The sequence below is a fragment of the Alligator mississippiensis genome, chromosome 7 (assembly GCF_030867095.1).
Source record: "Alligator mississippiensis isolate rAllMis1 chromosome 7, rAllMis1, whole genome shotgun sequence".
Lineage (NCBI taxonomy): Eukaryota > Metazoa > Chordata > Crocodylia > Alligatoridae > Alligator > Alligator mississippiensis.
Window position 1 is genome coordinate 23,624,199 of NC_081830.1, and position 15,213 is coordinate 23,639,411.

The 15,213-nt window shown below is 44.2% G+C and overlaps 1 protein-coding gene and 1 long non-coding RNA gene across 2 annotated transcripts in view; one reads left to right on the forward strand and one right to left on the reverse strand.

Moving 5' to 3' along the window:
• The first annotated feature begins 343 nt into the window (after positions 1-343).
• The window catches only part of DPYSL2 (dihydropyrimidinase like 2), a 68,040-nt gene continuing 53,170 nt past the window's right edge, over positions 344-15,213 (forward strand). Inside the window, exon 1 of the mRNA XM_006264048.4 lies at positions 344-848. Coding sequence (XP_006264110.1) covers positions 498-848 — 351 coding nt within the window. The 5' untranslated portion in view covers positions 344-497. The remainder of the gene's footprint in view (positions 849-15,213) is intronic.
• LOC109281944 (uncharacterized) lies at positions 6,731-13,144 on the reverse strand. Its single transcript, XR_002088771.2, has 2 exons — positions 12,222-13,144; positions 6,731-6,869 (listed from the first exon to the last, which is right to left on the reverse strand). It is a non-coding gene; the product is annotated as an uncharacterized LOC109281944 (long non-coding RNA).

A 15,213-nucleotide genomic window follows, 5' to 3' on the forward strand; every position in this document is an offset into this window, starting at 1 on the left:
GCTCCTGAGCCGGGCCCGCCGCGCTCCTCCCCGCGGCCCCGAACAATGGCCCGCTGCCCGGCGGGCTGGGAGGGGGCGGCCGGGCTGGGGCCGGGGCTTCCCCGGCCGGGGGCGGGGGCGGGGGCTGCAACCTGCTCGCCCGGCTCTGCCCAGGCGGCAGCGCATCACTTCCGCGCCAGCCCCGCTCCCTGCTGCAGAGCGAGTTGCTTCCCCACCTCCCCCCTCTCCCCTCCCTCCTCATCTGGCTGCCGGGAACTTGGAGCCTCCTCTCCCCATTGCAGAAGCAGCCCCCGGCCCGCCCCCTCCCCGCAACTTTGCCTGGCGTGAAGCAGCACGCCCGGCTCCATCCCTATGCGGGCAGGCGCAGCCCCCTGGCAGCCGCCGCCGGCGTCTCCGTAGCACCGAGGGCGAGTCCCCCCACACACCCACTCCTGCTCCAGCTTCAGCTCCAGCTCCTATTTGTTCTCATCCGTGTTGTTTCCCCCTCGCAGGGAGCCATGGCCGAGAGGAAGGCAGCGGGGCGGCAGGGCGAGGAGGAGGAGGTGCCGGCCTTCTTCAAGAACCTGGGCTCGGGCAGCCCCAAGCCCCGGCAGAAATTCTGCGGCATGTTCTGCCCGGTGGAAGGCTCCCTGGAGAACAAGACCATCGACTTCGACTCGCTGTCCGTGGGCCGCGGCTCCAGCAAGATCGTGGCCCAGCAGAGGGACGTGGCGCAGCTGGGCCCGGATTCGCCGTCCCCCTACTCGCGCCAGAGCAGGAAGGCAGGGGAACCATCTGTTGAACTCGGGAGGAAGGTGGAGATCCGAGCGGCCACCGGCAAAGAGGCGCTGCAGAACCTCAATGACAAGGTGGGTTCAGCTGGTGGGACGGGGGGGGCACATGCAACTTGCACTCGACTTGGGCTGGGGGCTCTGGGCCCCCCTCTGCAGCCCCTTCCCCAGTAGGAAAGCTCTGGGAAGCAGCAGCCTCAGGCCGTGCTTCCTGCTCCTTCCTACCTGTGGTGGGGACGGTGAAGGTATTGGAGAGAGGTAATCCCCCCCACCCCCCTCCTTTCCTTTCTTATCTGGGAGGAGAGAGACCGACTCTTTTTGTTTCAGAAGCAGTTTTTCCCAAGCCCTGCTGCATGTAGCAGCATGCCCCACCCATCTGATGAACACAGCTTTCCAACAGGATAACGTGGTGGGTTGGAAGCAAAAGAGCATCAGTGGGGAGCAGTCTTAAGGACCAAATCCCTGCAGACTTCCTCAAGGGAAACTCTCCAGGGCACAGTCCTGAAAGCCACCTCAGCCCCGTGCTAAACTCTGTGGGAGTTTGCCCCCAGTGAGAATTTTGGGATTAGGCCCATTGATTTCAATGGGAATAAAGCTTCAGCAGGACTGCAGGGATTTAGGGCTGGGCTTTTCAGAGAAATGAGAGACTTGTCCCCATTTAAACCCACTTGCCTCCCTTGTGCCCCTATAGCCCCCCTGGGTCCTGACCCATGACTTCTTTTACCTATTGCTATGCAAAACTGCCCATAATAAAACACCTCCTATTCCTCAACAGCAAATGATTCTGGCCAGAGCTCTAGCTTGACTATTTCTTTCTTGGGTACAGTAAAATTAACTACAACATGCTTTATGCAGTTTGAACCCCCAAAATAGTGTCCTTCCTTGTGCTTTCCTCTGACAAATGCTAGCTCCTCTGTATAGCTTTGAAGGGTTGAGGCATTATAGAAAATGAGGCTTGGAAGGGATCTCAGGAAGTCACATCTAGTCCAACCCCCTGCTCCAAGCAGGACCATCCCCAACTAGATCATCTCAGCCAAGGCTTTGTCTAGCCAGGCCTTAAACCCGCCCCCTCCCCTCAACGGAGATTCCACCACCTCTCTAGGTAACCCATTCCAGTGCTTTACCACCCTCCTAGTGAGAGTCTTTCTTAATATCCAACCTAAACCTCCCTTGCTGCAACTTGAGACCAGTGCTCCTTGCTCTGTCATCTGCTACCACTAGCTCCATCCTCTTTGTAGTTAAAGGTTGCTATCAAATCCCCTCTCAGTCTTCTCTCTTGCAGACTAAGACCAGTTCCCTCAGAAGTCATGTTCCCCAGCCCCCTAACCATTTTTGTTGCCCTCCATTGGACTTTGTCCACATCCTTTCTGTAGAGGGGGCCCCAAACAGGACACAATCAACTAAGAATTTTACAGACTTCTAGTAGCAGAGTTCTGCCAAGCATGTATACCTCAAATGTGTTTATCGAACCATCCCATCCCTAGAAATTCATGTGAATGGCTGCAACCAGGCTGGTTCACCAGTGACATGGAGGGTGTATTCAAGGCAAAGCATCTGAATGAGTTTGATAATATCTACTTCCATGATTTTTCAGAAATGCTTAGCACTATGCATCTGTTAGGGCCGCTGGGTGCTCAGCACCTCTGAATTTCCAGTTGCAGAAACTGAAGGTTTGATCCTGCTGCAGTTATACTTGTGAGAAACTTTACTGAGTTTATCATGAGATTATCTGTATGGTCCTGATTTTCAGAAAAAAACATAAATGTAATAGGAGATATGGAGGTTCCATACCTCTGCAAATCAGACCCTACATCCATTTACTCCTGCAGAAACCTAAGACTTGATCCTGCCAGCACTTTTATGTGTAAGTAACTTTACCCAATTCGTTAGTCTTATTGAACTCAGATTTAACTCAGGAGTAAAATTACACATATGCATAAATATTTGGAGATTTGGGGCAACAGAAAGGTTTTCCAATACACAACTTCATTTTAGGTGGTTATTTTTTTGTATAAATTGTACTGCATGATGCTTTTCACTAGAAGATCATAGTAAATGTGTGATATAAATAATAACAATTGAAAGGTGAAAATATTGATTGGTGAGAAGGGCAGTATTGAGAGTATTAATTGGAAATAATAAAAATCGACTAATTTGGAAGGAAACAATAAGACATCTTACAGACTGTTAATGGAATTTAAAAAACATTGTCACGTGTTTTATCAGTTTGATAAACAGTTTAGAAATCAGCATTTATAAACATTTTCATGAGAAGATTAATTAGGAGTTTACAAAATAATGGCATGGTCCACTAGAATTTTTGAATTGTGTCCCATCGGCTTTGAATAACATTGGCACCACATTTTTCCTCTGTGTTATGAAGTCTTCTGTGATAAAAGATGGATGGGTACTGTTTAGCAGGAATGTTGTAGCCTTTATGGTTTCCCAGGTGACTGTATTTGTCTTTGGAATCAATGGGATGAATTCTTAAATGGTGTAAACTTGCATAACTCCACTGAAGGCAATGGACAGGCCTTCATTTATACCAGCTGTGGTTCAATGTATGAAGGTAAGGAAGAAAAAAATTCTCATTATGCTATTAGAATAATAGCAGATATGAATTAAAAGGGTAGAAGTCCACTGGCTTCCACAGATTTGTATCCATTTACCTATGTGCTGAATCTGGTCTGTTACTTTTATATATCAATTGTACACCAAGGTTTTAATAACCCACAACTTAACTAAGAATAATTTTCATATGACACTTTTGTGAAACTTATAAAACAACACTGAAGTAATTTATTGGGTCCTGAAATTATGAAAACATGTATATTATCTTTATAATAGTGAAGATATCTTTAACATTTTTCTGTCTTCAGCTTGGGGGCTAAGAGTTGTTATGGGCAGACAGTTTCCACCGTGGTTCCAAAATTGTCTTTTTTGGGGCTGGTGGTGCTTTGCTAAGTCCCAGTAGCCAAAAATCTGACCAAAATAGGTTAAAAGACAGTCGTCTTTCCTTCCAATATGTTAAAAGATTCTATCTTATTCTCAGCTGACATCATTAGAAAGGCAACATGGACAAGTTCACCTTGTATTTTCCTGAAGTCTTAATTATCAAGGGGATAAAAAAGGAATTCAGTTATCTTGCATTAAATGGCAAGAGTAGTTCTGCAGGCAAAGATAAGGGTAATCAAATCTCTCTGCATCTCTCTGTCTATAGAATATTCCATAGGCATCTTTCACTGCTGTATCTTATTGTCTATGGGCCATGCTGCCTCATGGTTCAAGATTTAAAATGATTTCCTGGAGACACTAGGAAGACTTTCCAATTTGCTTTATACAGCATCTCAAAAACAAGCCTGTAAAGGCAGCATGCACCAATCAACAAGTCTAGGTCTCAGGAGATCTTCTATGCCAGGTTTGGCTACTTACCTGCTCCAGGGCCTTGGGGAAGTTACCCCATATCTTTGTGTGTCTATGTCTGCCTAAATTATTACCTTTTGGGCAAGGAAGGACTTGTGCTACATGTAAGAGTATCACCTAGCATGATAAAGATCCAGTCTCTCTTGGGGCCTCTAGAATTGATTCATTAAAATTATTAAAGCCATCCCAACACAAAGAGTCCTGATGATCTGCTGGAATAAAGACTGCAGGATGAAGCTCAACGAGTGAAAAGAATCACTGTAGTTTTATGCCCTGAGTATAGTGCAGAGGATAGAAACAAGCAACAATGAGGAAAAGTAAGTGAGATCTTCTTGAAGTGAGAAAGTTTAATTATTAAATAGTTGAGATTTTACAGTCTCCACAGAGCATGGGGAAAGCCTCAGAAGTAAGATGCTTGATAAAATGCAAGGCATTGTTGCTGTTAACCATTTTAATCACACCAGGGCTCATGATTTACCTTCAGGAGTGAAGCTTACATTTATCCAGCATGTCCTTTGAAAAGCAACCACTTGTGTAAAACTCCTCTAACCAAATTAGAGCAATTTTGAAGTTGTTTTGGGAATGAAGGCTACTAGTATGAGAAAAATGCATGTGGTTGTATTTTGCAGAAAAACTGCCTGTATGTTTATCATTTGCATTGCAATAACTTGTAGCGATTCTAATAAAGGTAATGGGCCCATCAGGGACTCTCTCCTACTGGGCGCTTTACAAATAGTAACAAATAGTCCCTGCCTGGAAGAACCTGCATGCAAAGGGTGGGAGGGAAAACAGAAAGGTGAGGTGACTTGGCCAAGGTCATAAAACAGGTCAGTGTCAGGAGTAGAGCTAGATCTTGTGATTCTCACTTAAGAGCCTTGCTCGTTGGACTATGCTGATTCTTCTGGGCTAGATCACTTGAATTTTCTGTGCTTCAGTTTCTGCATTTCTGAAGGCAATGATAATACTTCCCCCTATTTCAAAAGGACTGGAAAGCATTATAAGGGATACGGATCAACATTTGCACTTCATCCAAGGGTACCAAAGCACTTTATGAACTGGGGCACTATTAAAAAGAGAGTGTTGCTGCTAATTAAGTTTCTAATTCAAATGAAAATGAATGGTGTTTCTTCTTTGTTTTTGTGGCTGCCAGAAGAAGCTACAATTGGGCAAAGACCCAGGGCTTGTCTCCATAGAAAAGTGAAGTCACTGCACATTAGTTACTTTGCACTAAATGCACTCTTATAATTGCACTCTTTGGGCAAACTTGCTCACTGCTCTTTGCTTCACTTGAGTACTTTGGATCTAGTGCACATTAAGACTGATGCAGGGAGTTAGTGCACTGTAAATTCACCTCTAGTTCACTGCATATTAACGCAGGATACTCTTTCCATCTTTAATTGCCTGAAGGTATTCTGAGTGCATATCAGGCAGATTGAGGCTTCAGATAATTAATTATCTACAAATGCTGTTCTAGACGCACTGACTATTAACAGAAAAGCCTGTTGGCAGAGCCTGCTTCAGAATGTACATTCAGTGGTCTTATTGAACCCCCTTTTAGAATAATTTGGGTAACTGTCAGTATTCCAGAATAAGAATGATCTGTAGTTCTTCCATAGAGCTTTTGATCTCTTGATCTCAAAGCACTTTACAAAGGAGGGTCAGTATTTTTACCCCTATCATTCAGGTGGGGAAACGGCCACAGGGAGTGGTAGTGATTTACTTCATATGACACAGATGGTCTGTCTCATGAAAATTCTTGGGCTGGCATGTTAATGAGAGAAAACAAAGGAGAAAGAAATCCAGGACTGAGGAGGAGGGAAAACTTGCAGAAACAAAATGGGGAAAAAATATATACCTTTGCTGCTTTGCATCTGCAGGTCTCATTTACTGAATGGGGATTTGCAGATGCTACTGCAAGTGAGGACATGGTATGTGACTTAATCACAGAGCCCGCTGGCTCCTGGTTATCCTTTCTGACTGGATGACTTCCTGAGGGCCTTTCAGCCCTACATTTCTAGGGCTGTTATGATTCTGTAGCTGGGGGAGAAGGTCTTTTGTGCCACATGCACTAGATCAGGACTTGAAAGATCTCTTCATTTCCTGGCTTTGATACAGGCTTTCTGGGTGACTGAAAACAGTTGACTTACGTGGCTCAGGTTCCCATGTGTATAACAGGGAACAATACTCCCTTTGTCTCTCCTGCATAGTTAGATTTTAAGCCCTTTAGGGCACACAATTTTCTCTTTAGGTGCATCCACACAGTAAGATGCTGGTTTGCTTGTAGCAGAGGTAGGCATATGTACATGACCCTTCATCTACCTAGCATAGTGAAGCAATGAAAACCTGACTAGGAACCCAAGTATACACCCTTGGAGCATGCAAGGCATGGACTCAGGTGTTTTTTCCTAGATTAAAGTCAGCTTGAGGGTGCCCACCAACTGACAGTCACACTTTCGTTTTGCTGTGTAGAACTCCCTTCTCCTGGTGTCTCCTTTGTGGGGCTCCTTTGCACTGCTCTAAGCAAAACCAAACAAAAATTGAAAGTGAACCCAAACAAGAAAAACATTTTTATTTTAAAATGGAATCCATGTTTGCGGGAAAGAGGTTCCAAAAAAGAGTTTTAGAAGCCATCCAAATGCAAAATCTTCAAAGCTCCCATGATCATGCTACTTGTTCCTGTCAAAAGAAGTACTGCTAATAATAATGACTCATGGGATATAGTTCAGAGCAAAAATCAATAATAGAATTTGGGATACTAGGAAAAGTTGTTGTGTAAAGCAAAGAGACTGTTCCAAACAGCTGGAAATGCTGTTCTAAGCTTAATTAATTGTAATGCCACTAATTTTCTCTAGTATCATTTCAATAATCACTGCTTGCAATATAATTACCCAGAGAAATGACTTGCATATTCTCTCAATGGGTCATAATCATTTGTCTGACTACTGAGAAACTGAACATGACATTGTTTTAGCTTCCTAGATCCCTCTCAAAGCTATCAATCCAGATACCCAGAGGTGGCCATGCATTCCAAGAGACTATCAAAAAGTTTTCTATTAACTGCTTGTCAGGAATGGACCATTCAATCATCATTTCTTCTGACACAGGGCTGAGCCAAGGTCTTTGGTATGGTGCTAACAAATCCTATTTGGGTTGAGGAGACTGGGCTCAAAGGGGTAACTTATACCCTGCATCACATCCTCAGCTGCTTCATTGTGGAACAGTAACAGACAACACCAGCTGAAGATCTGGACTATGATCTACTTGTCAGCATATGGGACAGAGACTTTGTTTCCTGTGTTATTATGAAACCTTGCAAAATGGGGCATCATCCTCAACTGGGTGCCATCATCATACAAATAATATGGTCATACATTTAACTTATCAGTCACAAAGCAGTCCTCCAAGTCTGCCCTGAATCTCTTACAGACAGGGCTGCATCTGACTCCTTATATCATCTGTCATCTGTGCTGTATATTAAATGTGATAGCATCTCCTGCAGGGTTTTTAGAAAATTAAGGAATGATTTTGGTAGGAAGCTCTACATTCTGTTAAAATAATGTACTATTTCTGTTTTGTATAAATTCTTTTCCCATTTGAATCCCTAAAAGGCAGCTCCATTTGGGAGGAAAGTTGTACAAGGAACTTGTGTATCTAAGATCAAAGTCCTTTGTTTTAAAATTCAAATACAAAAGAGATTCCTATTCTTTAGAGACAAGATAGATTTCATGGCAAAAATAGTGCATGATTCTTCAGCTCCTTGTTGTGCGTTGGCTTTTTCCCCCCAGTTATGGAAATGAGAGCGTCAGGAATCTTCATCCTTGGAAGTTTCTAAGTGCGGGTTAGTTGCGCATTTGTCTGGGATGGTTTGGACATGGATGATCTTGGCTTGTGCAAAGGGTTGGACCAAATGCGACTTCCTCAGGTACCTTCCAGCCTTAGTTTTCTGTGATTCTATGGAGTCTGATTTTTCTCAAATATAGGAGTGTTGGTATAATGACTTCTTGCTCTACAGGGAGATATGAACTAGACAGAGCTTGCACAAAGGGGATTTAGAGCCAGATCTTCAAAGGATTTAGGTCCCCAACTCTTGTTTATGTGCCTCAAACCCCATTTATTTCAATAAGAGTAAGACAACTGAAAACCTTTATGGGAATGGTATTTAGTCTTTTCACTCGAACTATATTAGCTCATGCTTTAGTTCTTCAAGAGCTGCCACATGATGCCCAGGATAACAACTTAATAATGCTAGACTGTGAGCTTTTTACAGAGATCTGATCCTCATTTGGGGCTACTACCTGAGTACAAGCTATAAGAGGTAGTGCTACTAATCATACCTGTTATAACAGGTAGGGTTTGTTATGTGTGATGAGACCTGCCAGGAACAGTGGGGTGTCTGAAATGCTCAGGCCAGGTTCCTTTGTCCAAAAATTCTGAGTACAGAAACCATTCCCTGTGCTCATTATGCATTGCACTCTGTGCCTGCTCAAAAAACATGTTTGTGAAACCTTTCAAATGGGAACAAAGCTTAGGCCAAGATTTTCAGAGGGGTGGAAGGTAGTCAGGCTCCCAGCTCCTACTTGGAGCCCTTAGGACATGTGCTTCCTGACTCTGGTCCTGTAGCTCTTGCTCCATAGATTCAGGCTTTACCTCTCAGGAGGTCATGGGTTTAAACGGGGTTGACAGCAGCCCTCACCTGAGGTCATTTAATTGATCTCTCCAGATTTCTCAGGATATTGAGGGAAAAATACCCCCCGAAAATTGATTGAGATGGAAGCTCTGATTTGCAGGTCAAATATATGCTTTCGTTGCCTTGTTTTGTTCAAATGGAAAATAAATTCTCCCCCTCCAAGTCTCAGATCCTGTTTATCCTAAAATATTTGACCACAGATACTGTCTGTCTAAAAGGTCCTAAGACTAGGCCTGTGCAAATAGGCAGCTGTTCGATCCGGTTTTGGATCCAGCTGCTTCAGATGCCAGGGATCCGATCCAGAGCTCCAGATCAGTTTCCCGCTTTGATCTGGCTGTAGGGTATAATGGGGAATCAATGAAATATCTATACCTTTGTTGTTTTTTGTCTGATTTCGATGACACTTGCAGGGGTGGTAGCCTCTGCTGAGAGCATGAAGCATGCCAAGATTCAAGAAGATAGGTGCAGGGGTTTGGGGGGAACCACACCCCAAATCTTGAGAGCAAAACTCATGTCATGTGTATGTGTTACACTACGGGGGGGGGGGGGGGTGAAAACTGCAGGGGTGGTGGCCCCCAGTGAGGCCACAAAGCCTGCCAAGTTTCAGGGTGATAGGGTTTGGGGGGACCTGCACCTCAAGCTGCTGACAGGCAGAACTCATGACACAGATGACCCTGTGTGTGTTAAGGCGCAGCGGGCTGAAAACTGCAGGGGTGGTGACCCCTGCGGAGGCCACGAAGCCTGCCAGCTATCAAGGAGATAGGTGCAGGGCTTCTGGGATCTGGGGCCCTGCACCTCTAGCTGCTGACAGGCAAAATTTGTGTCATGGGTGCTTGTGCAACTGTGTCTGTCTTGGGGCATGGGGGGGCACAGGTACTACTGCAGGCCTGGCTGCTAAGCTACTGTGTTACCAGTTACCAATCAATCATGATTCACTCAGGGACCAGCTCAATACACAATATATAGCTACTAGTAGCTACTAGTTTAACGATTTAATTAGCAATGATTAACACCTACAAAACCACAGACTAAGGAGAGGAAAGAATCAACACAGACAATCAGCTGTCCCAAGACAAAGACAGTCAGTTGCACAAGCAGCCATGTCACGAGTTTTGCCTGTCAGCAGCTAGAGGTGCAGGGCCCCAGAAGCCCTGCACCTTTATTTAACCTTGACAGCTGGCAGGCTTTGTGGCCTCAGCAGGGGCTAGCAGGCCTGCAGCTTTCACCCTGCTGCGCTTTAACACATACAATGTCACCCATGTCACGAGTTTCACTTGTCTGCAGCTTGAGGTGCAGTTTCCTCCAAACCCCTGCACTTATCTCCTTGAAACTTGGCAGGCTTTCTGGCCTCAGCAGGGGCCAACACCCCTGCAGTTTTCAGCCCTCTGCGCCTTAACACACACATGGTCATCTATGTCACGAGTTTTGCGTGTCAGCAGTCAAAGGTGCAGTTCCCTCCAAACCCCTGCACCTATCACCCTGAAACTTGACAGGCTTTGTGGCTTCAGCAGGGGCTGCTACCCCTGCAGTTTTGACCCCACTGTGGCTTAATACAGACATGTGACATGAGTTTTGCTTTCAAGAATTTGAGGTGCAGTGCCCCCCAAACCCCTGCACCTGTCTTCTTGAAACTTGGCAACCTTAGTGCACTCAGCAGAGGCTATCACCCCTGCAAGTTTCATCCAAATCAGAAAAAAAAAACCCCAAGAAATTTATAGATATTTAATTGATTCCCCATTATACCCTGTGGCCAGATCTCCAAAGTGGCTCTGAAGCTTTTCCAAAGCGGTTCAGAAGCACTGAACCACTTCAGAAAGCCTAAAGAAGCCAGTGCTTTGATCTGGACATGCTGCTTCGGCATCCAAAGCATCCGAATTTTCTCCAGATCTGAAGCACGGTCTGAAGCCTCTCACAGCCCTACCCAAGACTGCATGTAAGCATCATACGAGAGGCAAGGATTTCTTAGGGTGATATCATTTATTGGATCAACTATATGGTTGGGACAGAGTTAGACAAGCTTTCAAATGCAAGACTGCCTTCATCATAGCATCTTTGACCTCCATTTGTGCCCATTATGTGGTGATACTTTGTAGCTGTCTTGAGAAAATCAAAAAACCCCACCAGCAACAAAAGTGTCTCTCTCAAGTTAAATGTGTCATTAAAGACAGACATTGCTGTCATCATCTTGTGAAAGGGACATTTACTGACTTGCATCTAACTCTGCTAGCAGTTAAAAGCATTCAGATAAGAGTGCTGTACCTATATGGAACTCCAGTCACATCATCAAGGCTCTGTGCAATAATCTACATGTCTAGATTATGTTATTGGGTCTAGGCTCTATCTGTAGATAAATTAAAAGTCTATCGGCCCAATCCTGCTTCCACTGAAGGCAGTGGCAAGATTTTCATGATCTTCAGTGAGCATAGGGCTCGCCAATGGGAAGGGAGGATTCTTGGTACTCATTTTTCACCTAACATCCCTGGGGAAAAATGTAAAGCTTGTTGAGTGAAACCATTCTGTTCCTAGCATACTAATGCAGATAACATTATGCTAGAATTTCCAGTACTACCAGGAATTGTTTAAAGCCACCCCTTCTTTTCACTGCATTTTAAAATAGCCATTTCATTTCACATCAGGCTTTATGATGCCATAACAAAATGCCCTTGTGGAAAAATTTAACTGGTGAAATGTACCAGGTAGCATACAAATTCAGTCGGATTCTATGGCAATTGCTCTGTAGACTTCAATGGAAAGAGATTCTTTCTACTTTTTTTGTAATCCTCCTTCATATGAAGCTACAGTGGGGATGTAATTCTCTGCTAAATTGAAGAGGATGGTCCAAAAACCTAGTGAGCCAGATACTCAACTGATGGGCCTCCACTGGGGACAATGGTAGCCTACTGATTTACATCAGCAAAGCACCTGGCCAGGCAGAGTTTTTACTCTCTTAAAGGTCTCTATACAGGGCATTTCCTTAAAATGCTGGGCCTGTCTGCTGGATACTGTTCCTTTAGCATGAAATGCATGCCAATGCAGAGAACCTGCACAGGCCTGTATGCCTTACGTAGAGCACAACTCTCAGAAGAGCCCCCAGGAGACTTTCAGGCACTGGCCTGGAGGAGCCTTCATGTGAGCTGTACAGCCACTCTCTGGTCTTGAGGAAGAATCCTTCCTCTCCAAGGCCACGTAGGTATGTGTGGGGAGGATGTACTGCCTGGACTGTGCCTTCTCAGTTGTAAGGGGTGGGGACCTTCCTTCCCAATGCGCAGTCTAAGGGGTTGCTGCAAGGTAGGAGACACCCCACTTCACCTCTCCACTGCAACTGTTGCAGTTGTTCTTACCTGCTGAGGTCTCACACTGGTCCTTCTCAGTCCTCAGAAGCCAGTAAGTCAATCTGTGGAAAGAGCTTCAGCAGGGGCAGTTGTCCAACATCTCGGGGAGAAGTGCCTTGTTTTCAACCTGGGTGCACAAGCCAAGGATTTTCTTCTTGATGCGGGGTTTCCTCAGTGTCCAGGGTCTGTGCATTGGTGCCACTGTACCCTAAGGAGTCACTGCACCCTCTGCTGAGTCACTGCAACCAGAGGAGTGGAGGGACATGCTGGCAGGAACAGGGCGGGAATCTTAGCTTCCCTTCATTCTTCACTAAGCAGGTTCCATGAGGGGAGAGACATCAGTGACCTTGATTGTCCTTCTCTTTTGCAGGCAGGAGTGTTACTGAGGACTTGGGCTGACTACCCATTTTCCGTCTTGCTGAACACTTGGCAAGAGACCTCTGGTAATGTGTTGGTTCAATACAGTACCTTCTAATTTTAACCTCAGCTTGCTGCATACAGGATTTCACCTGTAGAACACAAAAGCAATCAATATAGCATGCACCTCTGTTCCCCAACACTAGATGTGTTCCTTTCATCCCACAGTACGTTGGCATGGAGAGTTTTTCACTATATCCCATCTGGGCTGTGTCAAGTCACCAGGATTTAACAAATGTCTGAAATGCATTCATTCTAACCCAGTGACTCACTGCTGCATTGGGATTCAATTATCTTAATCTAATTCTTGTGGATTTAGGCAAAACTAAGGTCTAGCAAACAAACAAACAAAAAAACTATAAAAAGCTTTCAGGAAATATAGGTCCTCTTCTAGTACCTTGACAGGTAATGTGATCCATCAGGAGTAAGTTTTAAGATACTTACTGTGAAGAAAGGCTTGGAGTACCACAAATGCATGATCATGCTGTAAATTGGGTTTATTTTGCATAGAAACACAGTCCAGCTCCCTGTTATCATAGGCAGTCATGGCAAAACAATTATGCTCCATCTTAAAATCACTTTGCTGTTTGCCCCTGGCAGGCCGTTCCAGGACCTTGCTCCTCTGGTTGTTAGAAACCTCCTTCTGTTTCCAGCCTAAATTTATTTATGACCAGTTTATATCCATTTCTTCTTTTGTCCTTGAATTCCAACAGTCTCCCTTCCTAGTGCTCACCCCCTGTTCCTTCACTGTGTTTACACAGAGGAATCCTGTCCCTCCTCAGTCTTTGTCTTGCCATAAATAAGACAAATTACTATTATGTTTAAGAATTAAAAAATCATTTCCATTCTGAAGACTTTGAACTTGTCTGAAGGAAAAAAATTAGGCCAAATTCTCAGCTGGTGTAATAGATTCACACAGTCAAGTTTCTGGGCCTTTATGCTTACACATGAGGATCACAAATGGGCTTGTGAAATTTGGTTCTGGAGGTAATGGCAATCTGGTGTCTAAACTTTGGTGCCACATAGATGCTATGTTGTGGATCAGCCTGATGCCTGGATATCTAATCTCTTTAATTCTTTCCGTTCTGTACTGTTTAGGTTCTTTTAATATGATAATTGGAAAGGCCATCTCAGCATAGCTATGGTATCTGAAGAACTTTAGTTCTCTCTCTTTCTTTTCTTTAGGCACAATTGGATTCAAGTCATGGAACATGGATCCAGGGACTGGCTCGAAGTTCAAGAAAGTTCAGAGCTGGTGCTCTGGTTTAGGCCAATAAGCTATGTGCAGTAAGGATAAACATTATAAAAGTATTTTAAGTCACCCTTTCCCTTGGAGCAGAGCAAAAAGCTGTCCCTGGGCAGATGATGCTTGCAACTCCCTTGAGAGGCAGGTGGCTAGTATTATTCCTATTTGCCAGATGCCTCAGTGTGAAGAGGGAAAGAGCCTTGTCCAAGGCCAGAGAGAGGGATTAGTATCAGAGCTGCGATTAGAGATTTAGGAGCTCCTGACTCCCCTCTCTGTGGATTTATCCAGGGGCTTGATATGGGGGTGCTAATACTAATGATGGTTACCAGGTCTCAACACCTTTCCTGATTAAATCTCCAGGATACCCTGACTCCAAGACTTCAATAGTCATTAGGCAGCAGTTCCTTCTTAATAGGGGGAAAAGAAGTCTCTGCTTGACAAGCAAATTCAGAAATGATGTAAATATAAAAGTGCAGATTAAAATAAGCATTGTGTGTACCTTTATTGCAGAGTGTTGTCCAATAAGGAGAGCATCAGGAGATCGCAATTCTTACCTTGGATTGGCAGATGATTCACCTTGTGATGCAGAACAAGTCAAAGATTTAACTCTTTTCTGTGTTTTTTGTTTTCCTTTCCACTGGTTTCCCCTATAATCTCTCTTTGGTGGTTTCCCCTATAATCTCTCTTTGGTGGCAGTGCCTGTCTTACTGTGTACAGCACCTAGCAGAGTAGAGGTAGAGCCTGTCAAACACTTGAAAAATTATATTCCTGGGTAAAAAAACAAAACCCAGGGAACTTTGGGAGTGGTCTTATCTCAACCTGATATAAACTGTGTTCTACAATATACTCAGTGCTGTCAGGCTTAATAAATAATAAAATAACACTACTAATATCAAGAAAATATAAAAAAAAATCCTGTTGCTTTGCAGCCACTAACAAGCTTTTTTTCTTCTTCACAGCTCCATGGCTTTTGGCATTGTTTGCTTATGCCAGCATTTTACTTCCAGGTCCCCAGTAAAAATGTGCTGAGAGGTCATAACTTCTTCTGGTGCAGTACAACAGAGAGGGGTAGAAAAACACATGTAATGTTTTACATTAGTAAAATATTCTAAGCAGCATGTTAACAAATTTATAAGGAAAAGAAATTGCTTTACTACCATTTGTTACTGATTGAACATCAGCTTGTTAAATGCTGCTTCATTTTTCACTCTAGGACAATCTTTTTTTTTGGCCTTCCCCCTACAGCTCCATCAAGACTTCTTGTACATGCAGGGTCCTGATAACTGTCTACTTAAACAGCCTTTTCTTTTTAAAGATGCAGTGCAGTAATGCTGAAGA